The 25600-nt window shown below is 40.7% G+C and overlaps 1 protein-coding gene across 2 annotated transcripts in view; it reads left to right on the top strand.

Annotated features, from left to right (window-relative positions):
• Positions 1-25600, top strand: part of PTPRG (protein tyrosine phosphatase receptor type G) — a 1528043-nt gene that overhangs the window by 1484392 nt on the left and 18051 nt on the right. For both annotated transcript variants that reach the window (XM_069643751.1, XM_069643750.1), the window contains one exon: positions 8403-8538. In XM_069643751.1, coding sequence (XP_069499852.1) covers positions 8403-8538 — 136 coding nt within the window. The remainder of the gene's footprint in view (positions 1-8402; positions 8539-25600) is intronic.

Below are 25600 nucleotides of genomic sequence, written 5' to 3'. Positions count from 1 at the left end.
TTATGAGAGATGACATCAGTTTTATGGAGGAGGTGTTGAGGAGAGAGGGATATCTGTGCAAGTTACTGACAGATAACATTGTCTAATTTAAATCAAGCGAGTTGTACAATTATTTTATGCAGAATGATATACAACACAAGTGTACTGCTATTTATCATCCCCAGGCGAATGGTGTGGCAGAGCGCTTTAACAAAGTTACTAAGGACAGCATCAGTTGGGCTTGGGCAAATGTTGAGGATTGACAAGATGTGGTGTTGAGCAGTATGGTAGCGCATATGTTTTTTCCACATACAACAGGCTTGTCTCCTTTTGAGCTATGCAGGGGGAGAAAGACTAATTATAAACTGTGTCCTCTGTGGATGAGAAGAGCGAGATTAATGTGGGAGAATGTGCAGCAGGCGAGGAGGCGTATGAGAGAGAAGCAGGTTGCAAACAACCTCGGGTACAATGAGCGAAAATCAGTCAAAGAAAGTATGGTGCAAGAAGGTGATCATATCAGAGACAAAGTACTGGGTCCCTTGAGGCAAGGACCTATTAGGTGGTCTCTGCCATGTAGGGTGGCAAGTGTGTTTCACAATTCGGGGAAGATGGAAGATAGAAGGATTTGGAACATGAACAGAGTGGTAAAGGTAGATGAGAGAGATGCCAACTTTGAGAGAGTAGGAAGCCAAGTGGAGAGAGAGCATGTGGATGGAAGTGCAGCTGTTCGTGCTTGCAGGCCACTCAGATCAGTAAAACAATCTGAGAAATTCAAAGATTTTGTGATTAGTTAATGGGGTGGAGGTGGGTTGTGTGATAGTATGTGCAAGTGTCTTCTGATATACAGTATGGAAGGTTGTAAGTATGGGGTTTCCAGAATGGTAGAAATGGCAGTTGAGAGAGTGTGGGCATACTAGAAGGATGGACGCTGTGCTGCTGGTGGGCCTTATGGAGTTTTCCTTGAAATAAACTTACTTCAAACTTCATCTCTGCTCTGTTCATGACTTCATGCATTTCAATGCAACCTATCTATTGCTATGTTTTGGAGCCATATTATCATTTACTAATCTTGCTATTCCTTACTTTTTTATTGCAAACACAGTGGGCATCCCATGGTAGGGCCTTTTTGCCCCTTCTGACTCTCCCTCTCCTTGTTAATGCCCTAATACTTTTCCCAAATATTCTCATTTTTATTTTAAGACTACTTCCTTTATTCTGAAATAAGTGAGATTTACATTTAACTCTGTGTGTGCATTTTCGGTGAGATAGCGTTTCATTTAAATGCATTCGGTGACATCCACGGATACCAAAAACCACACATAATACAATCAAATAATCATCAACAGTGATGCAAGGTTTGCTGTTTAAGAAGTGAACCACCTGGCAGCATCGAAGACTGTTTTAGGGGCGGATTGCTGATGCTAGCAGGCACTGTGAGAAATAATTGAAAGTGCATTGGTGGTCTACATTATTTTGCATTCTTTAGGCTACTTTTCAGGATGCTATATTCAAACACTGATTTGTCTCTGTCAGGCTTTGGAAATATTTCATTTTTATATTCCCTCTGGGGAAAGTGTATTAATAATCTCCATGACCTCATTAGGATCCTGCAACTTTTAGACCCAACTGTACCTGTATGAAACACAAAAACAGATGCTATTCAGTAGCAAAACACAGGTTTTGGAACTAAGCAGTAATTAGCTGTAGACCTGCAAGTATGATTTATACCTCTATTATATAATTAGAAAATCATTGTTCAGAAGCAGCATAGAAGACCTCTTGTGGAAGAAAAGCAACACTGTGTTCAATCAAAAGATCTTGTTTTTCTGACTGATGTTGCTGCTTACTTCATTGACTGCCTGGATTGTTCATGTTTCTCTGTTCTCTTTTCATGAACGCACTCTTACACACATAAATGTTACATTGCCTTTCTTTTTAAATATATTCGCCTAATGTTAAGTTTCTCATTTCTTTACGCCCATTATTGTGTTTTTGTCCTCAAACTAATGAGCCCCGTTTGTATTACGACTTCCCTACATAAAAAATGAACATGGTGCTTAATCATCTGCAGGATCATTAGTCCTGTGGATGATAAGTTTTATTGGCTGTGATTCTGGGGAAAGAAGTCTGCAGCATAATCCCTTACAATGCTTTGTAATCCATTTCTGTGTTGCCACTTTATCAATGCAACCCATTTCATTGACTGAAATAATATCAGCTGACCAATTAACAACAATTTTAAAATAAATAGGCACTACAATATTAATCAGTTACTGGGATGTATGCTGCCAAAGGGCGAGCAACCCAGTAATGGAAAAAAAGAAAATTTTGAGTTTTATTCATAGCACTTGAGTGGTGCAGATCATTTAACGGAGCCAAAGGGTAGGCTCAACTAAGTGTGCTGCAGGCTTTGCCTTCACTAATGTCACTATTATGTGGGAGCACACACGCCTCTTTTGAAAGGGGGTTGGATTTCACAGGTGGTGCAGACGGCCAATGCACTACCCTGGTACAGAAACAAAACCTAGCTTCTGCATTGTGAAGTTTCAGAATAGTTTGGCAATTTAGTGCCCCTTTCTGCATTTTCAACTGTCTAATAGGTTCTCAAGCACAGTGAGGCAGACAATTGGCAATTCAGTTCTTCATTATCCATGTCAATTGCCGTGTAGATTCAATCTCGTTTTTAATATCAGTGATAAAGCAGTCCATAAGTTGCTTGAGATAATGTTTGTTCTCAATGCTCATCGTCCGCACTCTTTCCTGGTCTTGGTCTGACACGCGTTGTGCTGCAGTCATTCTGGCAAAAATAAAGAAAGAAATCCACATTTGATGACCCTTCTATAACGACTTTGGTCAGTGGTTTACATAGCGTCAGTAAGACAAGAACAGAGGAGATGTAAAAATTGGGGGTGAGGCGCAGTAAGGAGGATGTGGAAGGAGGAGTGAAGAAAGGGTATGAGGAATGTGGCATCCATTTCCCCAAAAATTAATTAGGAAAGAAAATAGAGGATACAAACTCATATCTGCAGAGCTTGCATAAAATCAGCAGTCAGATGTATCGCTTGTGGTCCTTTCATCTCTAAAATCTCTCCTAAATTTAGTGAAGATATTTTTTCCCTTTTATTTTGTTTGTTTTTGTTTCTGGTCTTTTCCTATATGTTGTTGTAGAAAGGATTTATCTGATATATATGTTTTGTGGAATAAAATCCTCCTTTCATTTGATCACCCTATTCTTCTTTATACACTCTCACTTTCTTCTCTAGGCTTATCTGGCTTCTCCACCCAGGCGTCTTGCTCAGCTCTCTCCAGTGATTGTTACCCTTATCTGGGTTGACTGGTTAATCAGCCGGCTTTGGTTTAGTTCTCGTCTAGGTATTGGGTGGCTCTCACCCGGTATTGTTGTATGGCCTCTCTCATATCCCGCCCTGGGGTTTGCTTTCCCTTTCCCAAAACATTGGTATAGTCATTCTCACACTTCTATGAGGTTGGGTTTGTTTTAGAAAATGAAAGTGAAACTATCAGCACCACTCCCTGGTCTGGATTTCAAAACTACCCCGCCTACTTTTTTTTATTTTGAGAAGAAATGTATGGCTATCCCTTTCATTGAGACACTTCAATGTGTCATGTAGTTTGATTGTGATGATGTGCTCTGTTACAGATTTCAATCGGGCAACACACACCGGACCAAGACCCTTGCCCTTAGCCTTGGATGTAGCGCGCAATGGCATGCTTTCTCTTTATTTTCTGCAAATTCAGTTTGAGATGGCACACAACCCGTCCCACAAACCCTTTTACAAATCCCCCCTGTCACAATGGACCATGAACCAGGCTGGTTGGTGGGAATGCAATATTTATTTATTTTAAAATTCAAAGAAATCACACACATTTTATTATTGGGCAGAAATCACCAATGGGTTGATAATTACAATGAAAATCACTGAAATACACCCGTTTAACCTTCTACCAGAACAGATGCAAAGCACAAATGAATAGGAGCAATTAGGATAGATAGCACCCAAGATAAGGTTTCCCCCTGCAATGTTCCCTCAAACCTCAATTACTCAAATTCTGAGTGGGTAGAACGAAGCAGCAGGTAGTCGGGGATATGAGGCAGCAAACAGAATCAAAATCCGACTAATGGCATGAAATGACACTCAGAATTTGACAAATAATTAATGTACGGTTAAATCAATAAAGCAAATATAATTTCTCACAATAGCAGGAAGGTATAAACACTAGCAACCACAAGGAAAGGGATCGAGAAAAGGCATACAGTTCAAAAAGCAAGAAGAAAGCAAAAACATGATGCAGCCGAATCACATGTTGGAAAGTTGCATTTTACTCATTTGCAGTTTTAAATGTCAGAAACGGTTTCTATGAAAAACGGGTGAAATACTCGAAATTGGAATGCGGCTTTTGGGCTAGGGAATAGATGCACATCACAAGGACAATATAGAAGTGAAATGATGTCTCTAGCTGAAGGATTGGAGGAGATTTGCAAGATAAAAGGAAGTTTGGTTTTGGAAAAATAAAGCAGTTAAAGAAAGGAAATCGATTTGGAAAGAAAAAGACAGTTTACTTATACTAGATTATCAAGAAGATAGCGCTGCCCATGGAACAGGTTAAGCGGCCGGACTAACCCACTCCACGTCGCTTTTCTCTTTATGTGGAAATTACTTAAATTATTCAAAATATTACTAAGGAGTTACAAGATGGGGTTAATGAAAGAATGCCCCTAGCACTAGGAATCAAGGACAGGATGCACAAAGAACTCTGACAGTTGAACAAATTAACAAGGCATGGATAGGATTACTTAGAGAGTAGAACAAAGACCAAGTATCAAGATGGGGTAGGCTATGTGTTGCTATGGGATGGGGAAATTCTCACAGTCCACGCTTGAGTTTGGGATTTTGGGACAGTCAAGCGGGCTATGGTCACCGCATGGCGGGCGCCCCTTACAGAAAACAGCTGGGCAACTCTGGTCACTGGATGGCAGGGGTACGGCAGGCATGCAGTTAGTGGGCAAAACGCTGGTCTGGTCACAGGATGCTCCCCAAAAGGGTACCACAGCTTTTCCCATTGGTTACTGGGGTTTTTAGTTGCATTTCTGTATCAAGGTCTTGCTGAGATAGGGTCAGCTATGCTTTGGCCTGGCAATAGAGTCTGGAATCTTGCAAAGGTGGATCTGGAATGTCAGGATACGCAGGCGCTGGACATTCAGGAGAGAGTCTCTAGAATTCTGTCAGCCTTCCTTATTTATAAGGCATGGTGACATCATAGGATTATATGGTCAGGCAGGTTTAGCTGGACATAACTCTAAACAACTGAATTGGTCAGGGGTGATTGTTACTGCCTTGAGATGGCAAACTGAGTATTTTCTTTTTGCTTCTGGATTTATCTGATATAGATCTTTTGATGTTTTGGGGAATACATTCTCATTTCATTGCATCACCTTATTCTTCCCTTCTACACACTCTCTCTCTTTCCATCAGCTTATCTGACTTCTCTCTCTATTGGTTTCACTCCTCTTACTTATCTGGACATTCATTTAGGGTTTCTTGGAAAGGTTCTCTCTCTCATATGGGCATCGGCAAGTGGGTTCTGTTCTTTGTTCTCTTATTTGGTGTTTATATACCTCAGCCCTTGTGTCATTGATTATTGATTTTGGCTTCCAAGTTCATCTATATGCAGATGACATGCAGATCTTCCTTTCTTTTCCTACTTTCACTGATGCCTTTATTCTTGTATATGCAAACCTGGATGGCTTCCAGGTTTCTGTGCCTTATTAAAAAAAGACTAAAATTTTACATTTTCTAGCCAGTCCTTCTATTCCTTTTCCATTGTCCATTGTGTTTGTTCTTTTGCAGTTTACAGGCACTCCTCAGGCCTGTAAACTTGGACTTATTGTTGATTCTTCTTTTTCGTTACAACCTCAAATTGCTTCTATTGTTCAGTCATTCTGTTTAGATTTCTTTAATATTAGGAAAATTTAGCCTTGAATTAACTATTGTTGCCCCCTCTGTTGTTGGCTTGCCTGATTTTGCCCTTTTTCCTTTGTGCTCTGTTCTTTACACCTCAGTATGGATATTATTTTGTCTCCCTTGGTCCGCCAGCATTTCCCCCTATCTGGCATATCTACATTGGCTCCCAACTAGGCAATGTCTGGAGTTTAATTTTCTGTTTTTAATTTTTAAACGTATTCATTCGTTAGCCCCATTTATTTATGCTCTTTCATTTCTCTATACCATCCATTTAGAGATTTCCGTTCTGCCTCTCAGTTTCTTCTCTCTGTTCTTCAGCCCCCGTGTGCATACTCTCAGTTCTGCTCCTTTCATCCGCTTGCTCTTGCTCTTCTAAGTTTAAACTATGTCTAAAACTCTATCTTCTTCAATATGTTTCTTCTATATGTTTCTTAATCCTATATGTAATATTGTTGTATTGATTTGCGATCCTGGTTTCAGCAGTAAACTTATTTGTACCATAATTCTCTGTAAAATGTTCAGTTCTTTGGATAAAAGTGCTATGTACATTTTTGTTAATACATTTCATACTACTTTCTAGAAAAGTTGACCAGTGAGAAGTACCTAAACAGTTTTTGTACAAATCGGGCTCAACTTCTTTGTATGTATATCCTTCAAATCAATAATTGTTTTCCCCTTTGCATACACACCTGAATTTGTAGTAGCAGGACTTTGGTATGGTATGCTGGTGTGTTTACACCATTTTTCCCCTGGTTACAATTTTATAATTCTGCTTGCTACTCCTGCATGCAATTCCTCTGAAGGCGTGCGCCAGTATCCAAGAATATCCTTACTCAGACCTTTTATCTTTATGGTGCATTTGTTCCTACAATACACAATCTGCTATTCATTCTCCTCCTCTGGCAGCTCTGTAAGTCTCATTCCATCATTCTGCTTCCTTCCAATTTCTGAATTGTTAATCACTGATCATTTGCCAGTTCTCAAGCTCTTTGTGGATGAAAAGTGGTGATGTAATAACTGGATCCATAACTGTCCCACACATGTTATTTTTTAAGAATTGTGAAACTTAAACCATGATCAATTATAAAGAAGCAGCATTCAACGTGAACGTAGAGCTATACAACTTGGGAAGGGTTAGATGGCGATTGATAGTTAGGAGGCTATTAGTATGAAAACCTTAGAGACAAGAATGAAGGAAATCCTCCCATCTCCCCATATTACAATGAGTGTAGAAGGATACTTTGCTGCAAACTTTCTCTCTGGTTGTGATCATTTTGGTGTTCACTGCTTCAGGCATGTTTTCTTCATTGCTGATCTGCATAGTTATATTGTGCTGTTCTCAATTCTAATTCTGGTGTTTGTATGTGGATGATGCAAAGCTTTTCTCATTCTGTTTTACTTGCAAAGGCAAGAGCAGCTGTGCATCATTCTCGGACAAACACCAGAACTGGCAGCAAAAAGAGCAAAGTATGCCTCTGCATGTAACCACAGAAGAAACCATGCATCAAGAAATATCGACAAATGGATGATAAACTTAAGTAATTTCTAGGAAGACTTAGTAAATCACCACAGACCATAGTTTCTAATGGGGAAAAGGGAGTTTATAAATGTGGATTCTTGATGCCTATTTGGAGGTCAAACAAAAATCCATCCCTTTTATCTGAACAATTCGCAAAGAAGTGGAGATTAAACGGAAAAAAAACAATATTGAAGAGATATGCGGGTGGTGGGACAATTTACATAAAACTCACTATTCTGAAACTTCCAGCCTAACCTCAGCACCAGAACAAAGATAAGAAGACAAGGTAGAAAGTGGGGATGGATAACCCGCATATATGGCCCTCTAATTAGAAAAGGCATCTATTCATTACCTGCACTAGCACATTCACATGATTAACAGAAGGAATGTGGCCTACTGTGAACTTATTGCTGCTGAGGAAATGAAAGGAGAGACTATACATTATTAATAGGTCTGCCATCACTTTATGCAGACGGTATCTCTGGGAGACACATTAGACATTGAGCAGGTCCTGCCAGCTGGTGAAGTGTATTGGAGCCCTGATGTGTCTTAACCATTCATTATGTACAAATTACGATAGTTGCATTTTGCCATTGCCACATTCCTTTAATCATTGAACTTTTGAGATTCCAAAAGCCAGCCCAAACGTACATAATCCTAATGAGGTACAAGTTCATACTTCCACAAAATTCATTCCCACACCTCTATGCTGATTTGTTGTCTTCTTTAATAGTAAGCTTATTCATACCATTGGTCCTGTTCAATCTCTGCAGATTACCAATACCTCTGGCATGTGTTGGAGCTACCAATATTTTGTACCTGTAATTGACTCTGTGTAGATGTGGACAACACCTATTTACTGCTGGATGAGCTCTATCGATCTGAAAATTGTCAAGATATTCTGCTTTATTTCTTTTTTTTAGATTTGGTGCAGTCTCAGCAGGGATGCTTTGTGCCCTTACGAACTTGTCTCAGCAATTGGAAAATGAGAACGCTGTTGATGTTTACCAGGTGGCAAAGATGATGAACCTCATGAGACCCGGTGTATTTACGGACATTGTAAGTGCTAAAGCAGAAAAGTATAAGATACTTTACAAAGCAATAACTTAAAATATAAATTGATAATGATTGAGTCATGAGTGTAAGCAATGAGTGTATCCCTCCTTTTATAACATATGTTTTTACATACAAGTATATTTATATATTATTCCTATCTCTTCTTATTGGACAATAGGGAAATAACCTTAATTATCATTAATGGCCAGCTCCACTCAAATGTATGCCGTGCTGTCGGAGTCTTGATTTACTATGGGTGTGCTCACAGAACAGAGGGGCTCTGCAGCTGCCAGTGTCTACTGGTAGAATGGGGGCAGTATTCTCTTTTGACTACATCGTATGCAGGCAGCCCTGGATATTCTTTCTTCGACAATACATGAGAGTGGGTTTTGATGAGCAATTAGGACTTGAGGTTCCTTACATGTACAGTCCAGGCCACACACTTAGACTGCTGGTAATTGAAGTCCTGTCTCATTTTTTTTCTGTCATACACCAAAGGGAAGAGCTAATACCACATCTCGGAAAAAGTGACGAGCTCAAGGAATCACGCTCCGTCCACGCTTTGAGAGGGACATCAGGTAGCAGACGGACCATCCCAGCGCCTGTAATGCGCTACAATATGTGTGTATAATATATTCCAAACAAACCCGCACAGGCACTCAAAATACAGTGGGATCCATAAACCTGTATAAAAAATGTATTGGGTTTATTGAAAAAAGTGTCTGCTTCATAGTTAAAATCTCCTTGTTATAAACCTTTTTATTTAAGCTTTATAGCCCTAGCCTCAGGGCTGTACTGGGAGTTATGGGTCCTGAAGACCGAGTTAAAGGCTCTACACAGTGAGGGGGTTTAACAAGGTCTCATGACCAATAACTCCTGGTATGATCTGTGGTCATGGCCTATCAAGCTAGTTTGTTCCTTTAAAATATATATATATATATATATATGTATATATATACATATATATAATTTAAAACGGCAATCTGCCTGGTGTGGTTGCTTGGAAATGGCTACTTCCCAGCGCCCACTCTGCAGAGGGAGGGGCAAGGCTTAAAAATAGCCGGGCCTGGTGTGGCCCAGCAAAGACTGGGGGGGTCAGGTGATTGCCTCTAACTCTTAAAAAGAAGCTAAGGAGTGGGGAAGGGGGGGACAGGTGATTGCAAATGCCAGGGCTGCATCTGTCAAGTGCAGCCCAGGCATAGAGGTGAGGACCGCTGGCAGGGGGCTTCGGCCTCCCAGCATTACCAGGTAATGAGCCTGGGTAGGGGCACGTGATTATGGGTGCCCAGGCCATATCTGTCCAGTGTGACCTGGGCAAGGAGGAGAGCTGAGCTGGCAGTATGCTGACAGTACAGTACTCTTGTTGGAGAGGGAGTGCCGCTCTGTGTGCCATGGCCATATGGCTCTCAGCACGGTGCTCCCTCTCTTCACAGGAGCGCTGCACTGAGCGAGATGTTGCACTGGCATTATGGCATGGCTGTTAGCTCTGTGCTCGCGTGATGGGAGGGAGCACTGCACTAACAGCCAGGCTGCCAGCGAGCCCAGGGGAATGGTAAGGTCTTCCATTATTTCCTAATTTTTGGGCTCGTATAGTCTGGAAATTGGCCAATCGGGGATTGTCCCACATCACTACCCCGGGATATATTAGATAAAATCGCTAGTGCTACCATTTCACCATTGACTCATGGCTTCTTCATCATAAAGTGCACTCAGTATGCTCATCCTACCTATCAAAATTGTACATTTAAAAAAACAAAATTGACCACAATTTTTCTATTTTATTACTTCAGTTTGTGAGATTCATTCTCAGACAGCATGAATTACTCTACCCAGAGAAACATATCACATCACATTTCTATTGAATCAGGTTCCTGTACCATTGGAAAAATGTGAAACAATGTTACAAAGTACATTCTATAAAACTGGAGCTAAAAATATGAAAAGATTAACGTGTTGGACCTGCAAGACTGAATTGTTACCATAAGGTTCATAATGAAACTATTCTATAAGTGTGAGGCATAAATAAACAGTGCCAGGTAAATTAATTTACCCACAACTGAACAAATGACAATAACAGAAGTATTAATATACATCCATAGTGGTGTCTCCTTATTTAGTCTTAACCTATGGATTATTGCTATTTATAGTCAAAATTATCCAAAGAAAATCATGATCTATCCTGCTTGGATTTGTCTGAGGGAGAGTCTTAAATCCAATTGGCAGAGAAATTTGACTCTATTCCCTCTTCCTAATCTTTGATGCACTGTGATAAATCAAACACATTTAGGATGAGAGGAATCGCTATGCTGTAATTTTTCAATAATGAGCGCCACTGGATAGGTTTTATCGCTAGTTTTGATATCGCAAATGAGCTCTCGCAGATGTATTTTCAATGATTTTATTGAGTTTTGATATAACTTTCTCACATGGACAAATCAACCCGTACATTACTACGTTTTTTACAATTCATAAAGTCTCAAATTATAACAGTTCAAATTGTCTTTTTAAAATTCCTTCTTACCAGTTAGACAAAGTCTGCAAATTGAGCATTCACCACATTCATAAAATCCTGCTTTCCTTTGTAGCCAACATTGAGACTGTTTCTGAGCATCCAATGGAGGTCTTGTTTATTTGTCCTTAAGATTACGGCCCCTTTTGTATTATAAAGCAGATTTATCACCCGGACAGTTTTCAAAACAAAATCTTTCAAGATGATCGAGCAAATTCAGAATTCTAACTAATTTGCTGCTCTACTCCCCAAATCAAGTTATATAAATGCAAATTTTGAGTCCAATTACTTGCCAATGTTATCTTTGTTGGATTTATCAGGCTCTCTAACATTCTACCTTTACGTGTGATGTGTCAATAAAAGCTATTTTCTGACGTAAGCCCTCAAAATCAAATCATTACACTGTGTAAAATAGACACTTTTAGGTGAATAATTTCTTTTGGCCCTCATATATTCTTTGTAAATTACCTATTTCATATTGATGAATTGTAGTGTAAAGTCCCATTTGCTGAGGTGACTGTTCTGTGCATTTTAGTTTCTAGAACTTCATGCCCCTTCTTAATTTTCAAACCTGAAAAGTTCTATGAAGAAATTGGTGATTGGGGAGGGGTCCCATGGTGGGAGTCTGAAATCTCTAGGTTAATAGCAGCATTTCGATTGGAAAAAGTTTCGTGGTATGTTTCTGTTCCACCTTTTCATTGTATTCTCGCAATCTGGGGACACAGTCTTGGAACCCCAAATGAAGGGAAGATAACTAATCCATTTATCGACGGGTGGGATTGTCTATTCGCATGTTTGGAGGTAGAGCCACCAAGCCTAAATGCTATTTTGCCATTTTCTGTGTTGATTTGGAATGTAGAGGAGAAGGGGGACTATGAGGTTGGGTGAGATTCAGGCAGACATTAATGATACAAGGGGGGAACATACCCTGGGGTTCCTGATCTAGAGTCCAAGCATGTGTGTGTGCCAAATGGGCTATTGTCTGCAAAGAAATGTACTTGAATTGTTAACAGCCCCCCATGAATTAGCCCTTTAAACACATACACCATGAAGGGCACCAATAACCTCACCAAAGTAGCATGAAGGAAAATTGCATCTTGTGTGCAATTAGTAATCGGAACAGTATCATTTTGTACTTATGACTGAGAAATTAGCATGTGGTCATGCGATTCACACTCAGTGTATCTATCACATCTAAAATGAGTAGCATCTGTCACACTGAGGAGATTAAACATCAGCTTTTTTTAAAAACTTGTGTATGGTGGATGTGAGGAAAGATTTCTCTTTACTGCACCTTTCCTTCCATGTTAATGGACCCCCAAACTTCTTGCTTTCATTTTTTATCCTGACCTGTTCTTTTTACAGTGCAGTGAAGCCTTGAGCTTCACTACACTGGTAATTGCTCATCTGTTATGGGGAAAATGACACGTCCTTCAGGCTGTCAATACTGGGAAGATGGTTTCCCTTAGTCTAGTTAGTTACTACTATTAGTAACTTGTTACCACTTGTGGTAACTTTTTATCTTTGTACAATGCATTTTACAATGCAGTGCAGTGGGGTACACTTGTGTTTTTCCCCTAGACTAACAACACTCAGAGGGCATTTGTTTATTCTAGGTGTGCTTAATCAACAGGCTGGTGGCAGCATTGACTTTTTACAATGTTTTGGTGCTTTTCAGTTTAGCCTTACTGCGTTTACCGCATTTGGCTACTAACTGTGGCTAGTAACCAAACACAGCCATGCCACAAGGTTGTTCGCTTGTCCTTTGGCCATCTTGTTTTTTTAGCCTTCTTCCTGGCCTATATGGACGTCCAGTCCCAGGAAAGCAGAGGCATTTGGTGGGCTATGTATGTTTGCTGGGACTGTCTGCTCCCAATCCACAAATTGGTCTGTGTGTCTGAGTGTTAGGCATGAGTGTTCCTGCCAGTGGTCCTGATTGGACCACTGCTGGGGTGTGTGCGGGCTAGTTCTGCTATTGATTAGTGGGAGCTGTGCTCTTACTTGGCTTTTGGGATAAGAAGAGGACCCCTGCACCCACTCCTGAGAGATCCTGGAGTTACCTGAAGGAGCAGTCCAGCTCGAGACCCATGAGGAGACCGGAGACTCGTCTGAAGGAGGACTGGCGACCAACTTCGGTTGCTGTCCTCGAAGAGCCCTGTCTTGCTATTGATCTTCAGCAGTCCTGCAAGGGAGGTGTGACCCGTGGAGTGAAGGGAACATCCAGTCCTGACATCTGCTTGGTACCCTCCGAAGAAGAGCCTTCCAAAGTGCCCTGGGACTGCCCTGTGGCTGACCAGCTGAGATTAGGCCACCGTGCTGCTGTCGTCGCCATTCCTCGTTGAGGCCTGGAACTTGGGGGATCCTCGGCTTGTCATACACGATTTACCTCAGCGAAATGTCGAAGTCCTAGCATCAAGGGGAGCTGAGATAGGAAGGAAAGTCAAACTGGGAAAAGTGATTCCCTTTGCATCACCGTGATGCAGGGACTAGCGTCCGAAGCAGCTTTCCCGAGTCCAGTCCAGTCCTGAGAAGGGTCCTGCATCGTGTTTTGGAACATTCTGCCACCGAGAATCCTTGCACCAGCCAAGGACACGGAGATGTGCTCGAACCTGCAACCCCTGTGAATCAAGGACTGAGGCTGATGGTGGGAAAAGCGACCTAGAACCTTCTTCCATTGACATGCCAAATCATGTGAAGAATTTGAGTATGGGGTTTAAGTTACAGTGGTTCTTACTGCCCCTAAATTCCCTTTAAAAGTTTTTCTAACTTTTCAAAAAAGTTTACAATACTTTGGATTTGCCAGTGCTTGCTCGTGCAAGCCTTCCCAAAGATGGGGACAGTTTTGTTAGTTGGAATAACCCTTGGAATCGTTCATTGTAGCCCAGAAACCCTACTTTCATTTTTTTCTAGCATTGCAAACTGTGTCAGAACTTTTGCTAAACATTTGGGCATAAGGCCCCAGACAATTTAGGGAAGGACTTTTGAAGCTAGGGCTAATTCTCTGTTGACCTGTAGTGCATAATCGAATAAAAGAAAGAAAAATTACCCTCATTATTAAACCGGCTTCAATCCTACATCTTTGCCAGCGATTTAAAGCACACCATGGGTTGTGGCTTTTCTCACTCTCCCTACCCTGGTATATATTTGTCCTCACTCCGCTCTGAGGTCCGGCTTCTGGTAGCCTGTCTTGGTATATGGATGCACTCGTCCGATCCTGGGGAATCTCTGCTAGCACCCCAACTTGGGGTATAGTTTGCCCTTCCCTCCCACATCTCCCGGAGCCAAATCGTACCTGTTTCTCTGTTGCGGTCCTCCTTGGGCAGATAGGGTGGTTTGAGGTCAGCAGCATTGGTTCCTTGGCAGCTTGTTAGCGGTGGGGTCTCTCTCTCCCTCTCTCTCTCTGTCATGTCCCCTCACAACTCAGTGGTTCTTGGAACTTGTTCCTCGTCCCACCATCAGTCTCTCAGTGCGAGACCCTCTGGGCGACCCCAACTTCTTCCTCTGTCAGTGTCTCAGCATTCCACGTGCTTCCCTGTTCGCCGAACACCACAGCAGGCGTTGGTCTGCCAGGATGAGGTCTTCTGGCCTCCGCGGCTCTGCAGGTGTCTCAAAGTCCTCTTTTTAGTGAGGGTTATATCTTTTGGTTCCATGCTGAAAAGGGGCGTGTTTGTTCTCTGCATTCTTAGTTCAGACACGGACGGTGTCTGAAAGGGGTTAGAAGACAAGTCAACCATTCGTGTATGAAGTTGTGAGTCTGTGCACCATTCAATTCCATATGACCAACACATTTGTTCTCTTTTTGGGATCAGGGATTACCTGCCATATAAGTGGGGCTGGTGGGCGGTTGTCCCCCTCCAGTGAGATCTAATTTGCCTTGTCCCCTAGGGTGTACCTTTAGCAAAATAATTTCTCTAGTCCCAAAGGGGCTGGCTCCCCCTTAGGGAGAAAGGGACAAATTATGGACCAAGCCTGACTCAACATGATGCTGTATAGCAAAGCCTACACCAGAACTGGCATGTCACGCACGTGCATCTGCACACTTGCCATCAAAGAATAGTACGTTATGAATGTCCCATGTACTTTTCGAAATCGCTGCCAAAGATGTAGGATTGAAGCCGGTTTAATAATTAGGGTAATTTTTCTTTATTTTTTTCTTCCCTTGTTTTCAACAAGGGATATGCCCATATGAATCATTACATAGCCTATGAATCATAATTCAAAGTTAGCCTAGCGAGCTTATTATCGGACGAAATTCTGAAACGAGTAATTTGCTCTCCTCCAATTGAATTTCCTTTCTGTTAATCTAGTTTGGTTTTCATGCTGCCATTACATTCGTTCGTTTGTGGTTCAATTTTAATGAAAGGTATTCCTGTGCATGCTCATGTAAATGTATGAAGACACTGATTCTGTGTGCAATCTATTCCATTATTCCACTGCACCATCTATAATACGTAGAAGAAGCTCTCCTCTAGATACACTGCTGCTATTTGGACGTGTGTCACCAGAAAGGCATACAAAATCTGATATTTTTTCCAGTGTAATTTTGATCAGAATGCACATTGAAAATGTTTCCTTAATTTTCCTGGCCCGTAAAATATCAATATACTGACGTCCTTCCATCATGTATAAGGTGTAGGATAGGAAAAAAGCAGGTGGCAGGATGAAGCGCCAATGTATGGGCACCTTTCTCATGTTTTTTGCCATCTACTACAAATTAAAATGGAGGCATTGTTATTTTAGATCACTCCTGTTGTCATTTTTTTCTGTTATTCACAGTTTAATGGGAATATCTGTAGAATGTTGTTTCTCTTGTAGTAGTGTGGTTTTGTTTTGCTGCTAACAAAGCCTTCACATTTTATGTCGATGTAGTAATGTTGTGTGTCTGAGCTGCCACCAACTAACCTTGTGTTTTCAAGTGCACTGGCACCAGGCTGACATAGTAGGTTCTCTAATCTCTTGTTGGGTGTCGGTGGATGATGCAGCTCTAGCAGTGGTAGCCTGCCTGCTTAACCTCTGTTTCACTGTAAGGAAGGTCAACATCATTGTACCTTGTGTCTCATCACATTGTTCTCTGGCGCTGCTTACCTTGCCTCTGCATCAGTTCCATTGTTTTTCATTAATATTCATCCTCCCAGAGTTATTCTATGGCTTGCCTTTTCTGATTACACTTTACTTCCAGGCTCCAACTCTGATTTTTCACTTGTGCCTGAGCTCACCTCGGCATGATTTCTTCAGTTCCTCAGCTTCTTACCTGCTTGATTGCTTTCATCATTGAGATTTGCATATCTGCGCTTGCCATTTTGTTTTTGTTGGATCGGTTATTGAGGACTTTTTAAGGCTTTTTATGCAGGTTGAATCTCGCCGTCCCAGCCCGGCCAACCAGGAAAGCCTTGAATTTTACTTTGCTCACATAGCGGTAGCTACAGACAAGAAAATCAAGGACAGCCATTAGATGGAGCAGGTTAGACACATATACAGTGTAACATAGCATTATTTGGAATAAAGGGATGCCCACAAAGAGGTATCAACAAAATCACTTTATATCTCGTAAAAGCTAAACAAAGAAGTTGGGGACAGTTACAGGTAAGAAAAGGTTAGCCCAGTCTCTCAGAACATTTGCATATCCCGATAGTGTTCTCTGCAAGAACAGAACGTTTCTTGAAGTTGTCCTAGGGATTCCATCCTTGATAATTGTAGTCTTTTGTGCTTGTGAGCTCGGATGCCACCAGTGACAGGAGTTACTTCAGTTTAGGTGGTGATGGTCACAACCAAATATTTATAAGTGCTATTACCTGGTGCATTCCTGTTGGGTATTCTGGAGATTCGTACCCCTGTGAGGAATGCAGTGCAGGAAGTCCCTGCATTGGTCAACAAGGATTCTGGGGTACTCTTAAGCAGAGTCCATGCAGAATAGTAGTGGAAACCAATGTTGTCCTCATTTTACATTCCATGGGTGATGATCAGGGCTCTGGTTTCCTTACTTGCTCTACCCTGGGCGAAACGAAAACGCTGCAGATAGTGTCATGATCATTGATGGACCATTGCATTAGACATGTGCAGGATTCTTTGGAAGCTTTCTCTCTTGTGCAGCTTGAAGTATGAATCCTTGCCCCATTCATGATCAGATCTGGTTTGGGATTTTATATTCTCTGTTCTCTATGGTAGGCAATTGCCAAGGCCATATTTGGCAACCCCTTTATCCCATTCACTCACGTAGAATCAGTGGGCATCATTCCAAGTTCGGCGGTAACCGAGCCGGAAAAAATGGCAGGTTGCTGCCAGGCTTGAAATGAATTACTACCACCGGGATTGCCGGAATTACCAGGGCATTACAGTCCCTGTGGTCCAGTAATTCCCAATGCAGAATAACGTTTCTCCCCATTCCCATGGTGTCCCATAGGACTCCATGGGGATGGGGACAATGGAAACACTAGCCTTTATCCATCTGCCTTTGCAAAGGTGGAAATTCGGGAGGCCATATTCCACAAATACAAATGGAGAAATAATTGTTGGGGGCTTAGATAATATCTACTTTACACTAGAGTTTATCTTTCCTATGACTCCCTTTGAGATGAAATGAATTTGTGAACAGACGTAGTGTATAAATGCTCACCATGCCTTCCTATCCCCCCACGTGTAACATATTCACACATACAATCCTCTGATCTGTCTTTATTTGGGGACCATCGCTTAGAATAATCTACACTGGATGGATTCTGTTGTTTTAGCACAACACAAAACACAGGGCTACCTCCTGACAATATTTCAAAAAGCATATGCAGTCGCCACAGCTATGGTCATAGATTGTGCAACGTTTGAATTCAGCCTCATGTGTCAGTCGGATGACGAGTGGTTGTTCTAGCCTATTTTTGTGTTCACTGTTTGGACTTAACTTTCCTTAAATATTGTAGAGCTGCACCTCTAATCATGTTTGTTTTCGAAAAACATTTTTATTCAGAAAATAGAAAAGACACACGACAGAAGAAGCATCCCCGCTACAAAGAAAATAAACTTGGTGTTTCTGCCTATGCAACAATAGTATGAGTACATGTTATTTTTTATATTTCAAATATCTCTACATGGTTCCATGTGTTAATATCCCCGCAAAAATATTGCGATACAAAAATATCACCATATTTTTGTGGCGATATTGACCCATGGACCATGCGGGGGACACCCCTGCAACCACCGCATTATTTTAAAATGAGTGGGGACACCCCCGCAACCTCTGCTGCCACAAAATATCCTCCCCAAAAATATCGCCTGTGGCGAGACAAACGGCCAGATGTATGGCGATATTTTTGGTGGCGATATTTTCTAGGGATCCCCTCTACATTACCCAACAAAGCATCAGAATTAGTAAGGCAGGGGCAAATGGAATGGCAAGCAAAGAAACAGTTCTTCTTACTTGGTCATTGAAGTGCCCACCTACCAAACATCCACATCAATCCCTAACCTGGAGCTTGATGAGTAACCTTTCCTCATTCATGAAGAACCATGTGAGATCTAATCGGCTTTATTTTGGGGCGAATTTGGTACTTGATCTCTGCATAGAGGTTTTCCATAATAAATAAATAAGCACAATTGTACCCAACATTTTCAGCCGGTTTGCTAATAGACTTGTTAGCCATGAGGAGGAGTGGCTTGACTGGTCCGAAATAGTCGTAAGCCCTCTTTAGTGCACTCTGGTCCATTACCTCGGGCCAGTAGGCCTTTACCATGTAAGACCACACACACCTTGCAGCCAATAATGCTTAAATGTTGATCTATGCAGCCTTAGAAAAATGACAAATTAGAATAAAGCACTGCACTTATTATCAAGAGTGAATACTGATTGATACTACAAGAAAACTCAACCTAGAGTGTTTCTGTATTCTGGCAGTAAGGTCTGTCGGTGCAGATGACCAAGGCTTGTTTCTAAAATGTATGGCAGCTATGACATTGGGAGAAGAAATATGTGCTTGCTTAGAACTGGGCGCCAGTCGAACATTAATCCTCTCCCGAATGTGATCAATTCACAATGATCAGTTCCAATCTCCCACAGGAGTATAAGCACTGGATAGCAATAAGACTACTGATTGTGAAATGCGTTGTTATGGGTAAATTGAAACGCCCATGCCTACAAAATGTAATGAATTAAAAACTGGCATGCCTTAGCCATTTTTCAATAGTCATCCAAGATCTGAATATCTGTCAATAAACATACTTGATCGCTTATATGATCTCTAATGGACAATTGTTCATTAGGGGGATGCTAGACTATACTCAACACTTCTGATTGCTCTTCTGTGCTTATTTGAAGGAACCTTTTTCCAACCTTTTTGAACTTCCATATTGTATGCCGTTGCGATTTTTCGTAACTTCTTTTTAAATTGTGTAGAGAAATTTGCGAGCTTTTAATAAAAATGGAGACACAGGAAAATCACCCGAGTTTCTTCAATATCAAAACTTCTGTGTATGCCATTGTATGATCCCCTGATGTGAATTTCCACTTATTGAACCAATAACATATACTCCATTGTTTGCGGTTTTTATGAATGACCTCAATGTGTTCTTGATGTACTCAACGTATCTTGGGGGCCGCCTGGTGCTTGCACACCACATGCATAATTTACTATCGAAGATATGAAGAGCATCTGTAATTTAAAGTAGTTTTTGTATGGATTGGTAAAGAGTTGCATGTTCATTGTTTTGTCTATTTATGTCCATGAATTGTTCATTTCCAGTTTCTTTGCATGTTAACTTTTTTTTTTTATAGTTGAAGCTCTTTAGTTCAGTTTGTCAACTGTTCCTGTTGGCGTATGATGCTATTAGATTACTATATAGCTAGCATGATTGTATTTTCAGTCTAATATGTCCCGAGCATTTTTAAGAATGATTTAAGAGAATATTCCAATTAAGTTTGAGAACAATTTTGTATTTTGAAAATGGTGTTGTACAAAGGTAGTCTGTCTACAAGACAAATATACCACAGAGGAATAAAGTAGTGTGTAATGATATTAAATATAGAAAGGTCATATGCAGAGTGATGTTGCAACACATGTTACCTTATGGGTTGACAGTGGTCTTATTACTTCACACACTTATTTCCCTTGCGTACCGAAGTTTGTGAAACGGAACATTGTTTTTTTTTTTAAACTCAGTAATCATCATTACATTGTTTCCACTGTACAACATAGCAGAGGGAACAGGTTTATCTACAAAGGTATATTTTCCAGACAGCATTCCACAATTCAGTTATCTCATAAAGGAAATAGTGAAAAGGAAGTTCTTCTTTACTTTGGTGTGTTGCTCATTCTTGTGTAGGGGAGGACAGCATTATTTATTACATCTACCCGCGAGACATGTTCTATTCATACAGGATCCTCCCCAATATACACACCATGTATCATTCATTATACGGTATAAAACAATTACCTCCTGAACTGGGGCTCCTAGAATGGGCTGGAAGGAGGGAACATCCAATGTGTTATCGAAAAAGCACACAAAAGAAAACCCATTTTGTAGAGTTTGCTAAGAACTAATCTGAGTTGATTGTACATTTTGGTAACATTATTGCTAGTAGATTTCTTTGCAGGGGGATTGCCATAATACAGAATGTTGAGGATTGAAGTGATTAAAGCATTGATAGTCATAACTTGGAATTGACTGTACATGTTCTTTTTCAAGGATTTTAGTTGAATATACTTTTTAATTGACTCATCAATGCTGAGAACCTCTTGCCTCTTTCTAACTTGCTACTGCTGCAGCCTCCCCACCTACCCACTCCTTACCTAGGAGGCCAGAGGAAGGGCTTAGTGGTTATGTGAGTTGGTGGCATACAAATCTGCATTGCCAAGTTTGACCCTAGTGCACTAGAATCCGTCAATTCCATCCAGCCAAATGACCAGGGTCCTACTCCAGCTAGTTGGAAGCTATCCTTTGCTCCCTTTGTGTGTCGTAGGTGCCGATAAGGGAAGGGACTAGATGGGAGGATAATTACTGTGTCTGTGTGAGACAGTTATAGCCTTTTTGTTAAACCTTTGCTTGTTTATAACCACTATGGCAATGGTCGAATTCAATACTAAAGTGGTCTAGAGACACTGGTCTGGAGAACCAAGTCAATCCAAACTTGCCCTTGTTCATAACTTCGGGATTGATGTTCCTCACTGAAACTGGCCATAGTACACTCTGCATTTCTTAACTGCAGTTCAATGGTTGTCAATGGAACAGTTAATCTTAACCTGCACACGGGCCAATTGTTCTTCACTGAAACATATAAACTGATTATATTGGTCCTGCTATGGCCATACTCCTTCCCGTCAATTAATCCTTGTGACTTGTCATTTATAATTTAGCAAATGGACAGTGGACAATATTGGGTACAGCCATTAGTCCATCATCTCATCACACGTTCATTACCCCTTGCTGGTGCTGGGGTACTGATAGTGAATATTTGAATGTTACCACTTGCATGCTAATTCCACCCAATCATCCCTTAGGCAAGGAAAACCACTGGAATGCATCCTTTGAGATGTCAGCATCCCATGGCTTTCTTTTGCTTTTATGGGACATCAGCATCCACCTGGGCACACTCACTGATGCCCCCCTATAGTTTTTCTGGATCTCTGTCAGATATTTATTCACTACTCCTTTCAGGACTCGCACATACCACTACTCGTATGTGTGGTATTATTGTGCTCTGAGGATTGCCAGTCAGTACTCCCTTCCTGCATCCTTTTAACTAGACAGGCCAGTTACAGCCCCACTTTGTATAAGGGATGTCAATAGTTGACCTTACTAGAGTTGTTCTTTTATTCCACATGAAAGGCACGAATATAATGACTCCATGCAAAACAATCCCACCCTTCAAGTTGCAACAAGAAACATTCTGTTTTAATCCAAATATTTGTAATATGTGTCCAAATAAAGGTGCTGCACTAACTCACAATGCTGGAGAAGTCCCTTCAAAACACTACAATTGAACACAGACTACATGAAAACCCAAGTTACTACTGCAGCCTGCCTACGTTTCTCTCACTAATAATTGTATCCCAAGATATAACACCAAGTGTTTTTTTTTTATTCACACGTACATACATACTTTATGAACAGATAGGAAAGGGTATTCTGTAAAATATGTTTAGGTATGTAATTTTACCATACCATTATCAACCTAATCATTTATATTACATGTAAAAACAAGTTTAAAAAGAAAATCAGCTGTCAAAAGCTAATGACTTTCACATGTAAGCTGCCAATGGTAATACTAAAACAGTTGACAAATGTGACTGGAATATTCTATGGGGCTGTTCAAGTGCAAATTATATCAGAGCATACTTATATTGGATTGAAAAGAGTTTGGTCTTTCAAGTTGTGAATAAGTGAAAAGGAAATTTCAAATGATTTTGCTTTCATTTTGACAGAAGAAAGAGGTTTGCAAGAAATGACACCATAAATAATAGGTTTCTAAAATCAAATTTCTTATCAGTCTTCACACACTATCCTGCCTACTATATAAAACTATTCTATTTCATGTCTTTTATTAAATATAGAAGAGCGGTTCCAGTACTTCAAGCCTTTTTAATTCCTTTGCTAGATCTTATGCATCGGATGCCATAGATTCAAGGACGTTATTTGCTTTCTGAAACTAATTATTTTATTGTCTCCGAGAGAGAAATGACGCAAGCTTTTCCTCAGAGCTTTTTTCCTAAGGGATCTATAATAAATGCGATGGGGCCATGGTGTCACTTAATTGTTTTAGTAGGTTGGTTACATTTTCTGAGCACCAACCAGTCTTTGGGAAAGATGAATTGGAATCTCATGTGGCTGACTCTATCCATTAGGTACTTCTCTTGAGCCCCTTGACGAAAGGTAACAATGTTGCCACACAGCTCCTGCCCCCTTTGGGCTTAGTTTAAAAATACTTCTGGGCCAAGTGGCTCAGCGGTTGTATTGTGAGAGTCGGCACTTAGTAAGAAAATTATCCAGTTCTCTTAAGCTCTCCAGACTTATAATAGACCACAGTCCACCCCCTAATATCAGATGACACCACCATTTTGATTAGTCTGGTTCTGTGATTGGATTTAATAATCTGACACCAGAACAAGGCCCTCCTCCTCTCATCCATTGGCTCATTCGATTTAGTTGTTTCATAGGAGGGAAGTCTGCTGCCAACCAACCACTTGCCCTGGAATGGGAACCTCGGCGGGCTGAAATATTCATTTTTAAAATAACGTTATTTAAATAAGCTGGAACGAATTAAAATTCTTTGATCTGTGCTATATGTGTTTGTCGCTTCAATGACAATGATGTTATTGATGTATGCAAATTATGTGACTACCATGTGTTTCGGATCTAATTTGCATGGACTGTAGTCACCAGACCAACCACCTGTATTTGAATGCTCATTTAACTAGGCAGAGACTGATTATTAATTGCTTTCATAAATTAGTTGGTTAAAGAATACTTTTAAACGTGTGCAATATATTAATTGAACTTAGTGGTTCAAAGTCAAAGGCAACATTCTGGTTATCTGTTTCTTGAAAAAACACCTAGAGAGTAAATAATCATTTGACAAATTATTGGTTTTATGGAATTAGCATTTTAGTTCAGAGTGCACGATTTTGGTTATTTTACGCACTTTAGTAAATGTATTTCCATGCATTTTTCTAGTGCAAACAGCTGCTTCATCTATCTTCCAAGCATTATTTTAACTTCATGGAGGCCTGAAAATTCTATTTTTAATAAGAGCTTGCGAATGTATGTTGTGCACGCAGCATGTAGGTATTAGTTCAGTGGTACTTCACTACGATTTGTCTAATAAGAGGTCTGCCTCTTTAAAAAATACCACATATTGAACTTTTCATGTGTAAATCAAACATTCTCAATTTCTATAAATACAAATGATCCCGTTTTATATCATTAAATATAGATATACGTTCTACTTGACATAAACATTATAGGGACCTTTAATTGGCAAGTTCCACAGTTACAAGCAAGTTCTTTGTTTCAGTAACGTCACCTCATTCGATGTGCCTAATACAGCCTCCACACAGGAATTTTAGAGAGACACAGATTCCACCTCTCCTAAAAGTTCTAGCACTGCTACAACCATCAGTTTATTACCCCATTAGATGATACTGCTGGTTCTATATCCTTTAAGACCAAGAAATATTTTTCTTAGGCATAATATGGTGGCATGCTAACAAAGGAAGAAGCTTATAGGTTTTTTCAGGACTTTTCTCATTCAAACAAGGGCCAATTTATCTGCAAATAAAACCTGCAAGGGGGGACGCCTAGCTGCCATTGTTCCTCATTCACCTAACTCTTCTCTCCAAATTACTTCCTATTTCCCTTGAAAAAGAGTATGGCTGCCTTTAAACCCCTTTTGAATATCACCAATGCTCCCCATGCTGCAGATGCCTTTCCATCTGGTTATAAACATGCTCTGCTCAGTTATTGAGAAGGCCCCCTTTATGATTATACACCAAGACGCAAAAATACTGGATGTCACAGTCACTTTTTAAAGTCAAGCTTTGCTCCCTGTTGAGAACGTCATTGACACTTTTCACTCTGGCTTCTAGACAGAACGTGGGCCAGATTCAGTCCTTTTTACATCTGAAAAACTGCTCTGAAGGCAGCCAATGAGTCACTGCATTTTGAGATGACTTTTAGGCCTCTCAATGAAATTTGACACTTTCGACCAAAGTGTGAAGGTGAACTTGTTTCTCATCTTCTGCTCTAAAGTTCATTTCCTCCTTTTTCAAGCTGGGAGATCCCAATACATAGCCTATCTCACTTGTCAATCCAGTACTTGTGGTGTCCCTCATGGTTCTTGGCTGTCCCATTCTTGTTTAATAACTATACTCTCCCTCCTAAAGCTTGGCCAATAATGTACAATTGCTTTCTACTATTATGCACATGCATAGCCGATCATTATGCTAAGAAATATGTCCATCCAACTATTCCTGACTTTGGATGAAAATCGGGTTGAAACTGAATTAGGGGAAGATGGAAAACATTGCGATTGGTCCTCCATGTGACAAAATGACTTCTGCCCTGCAGTAGTACAAAGATGAGTTGTGGCTAAATCGCCTACTCAGCCATAAGACTTCTACTAAACAGCATTGGATCTTTAATGGATTCACATGCTCTTGATTATTCCCTGTCAGGCTGGGAATCCTCGGTAACATTAAAGCAGTTTATCTTTAACTTTTAAACTACTTGTCAGGTTTGTGTTCTATTCGTTATTTTGGGTCATACTCACCACAGCAAATTAGGCAGTTCCCATTAGCTCCTCCCCTGGTGGCCATCTTCAGATATTTTACTGTACGTTAAGTGTTGGGAGTTCTGGAGTTTTTCTCTGCTAGGAATTCAATACTTTTTGTCTAGTTTTGCAAGTTTTTTCAATGTACATCTTCGGGTTTGGTTTCCGCTTCACTCCTCACCTACGGCAGTGAGTTTCGAACCATCAAATCGCCTCTGGAGAGTCCATCTAAGGCCTTCAGGAGTCCGCAGAGATGACAGACATGAGCAGGAGGAGCCTGCTCAATGCCTGCTGCACATGTAGCCTCA

The sequence above is a fragment of the Ambystoma mexicanum genome, chromosome 2p, assembly GCF_040938575.1.
Source record: "Ambystoma mexicanum isolate Mex_15411 chromosome 2p, UKY_AmexF1_1, whole genome shotgun sequence".
Classification (NCBI taxonomy): Eukaryota; Metazoa; Chordata; class Amphibia; order Caudata; family Ambystomatidae; genus Ambystoma; species Ambystoma mexicanum.
Note: the sequence above shows the minus strand (reverse complement) of the source record. Positions and strands in the feature narration are given on the sequence as shown.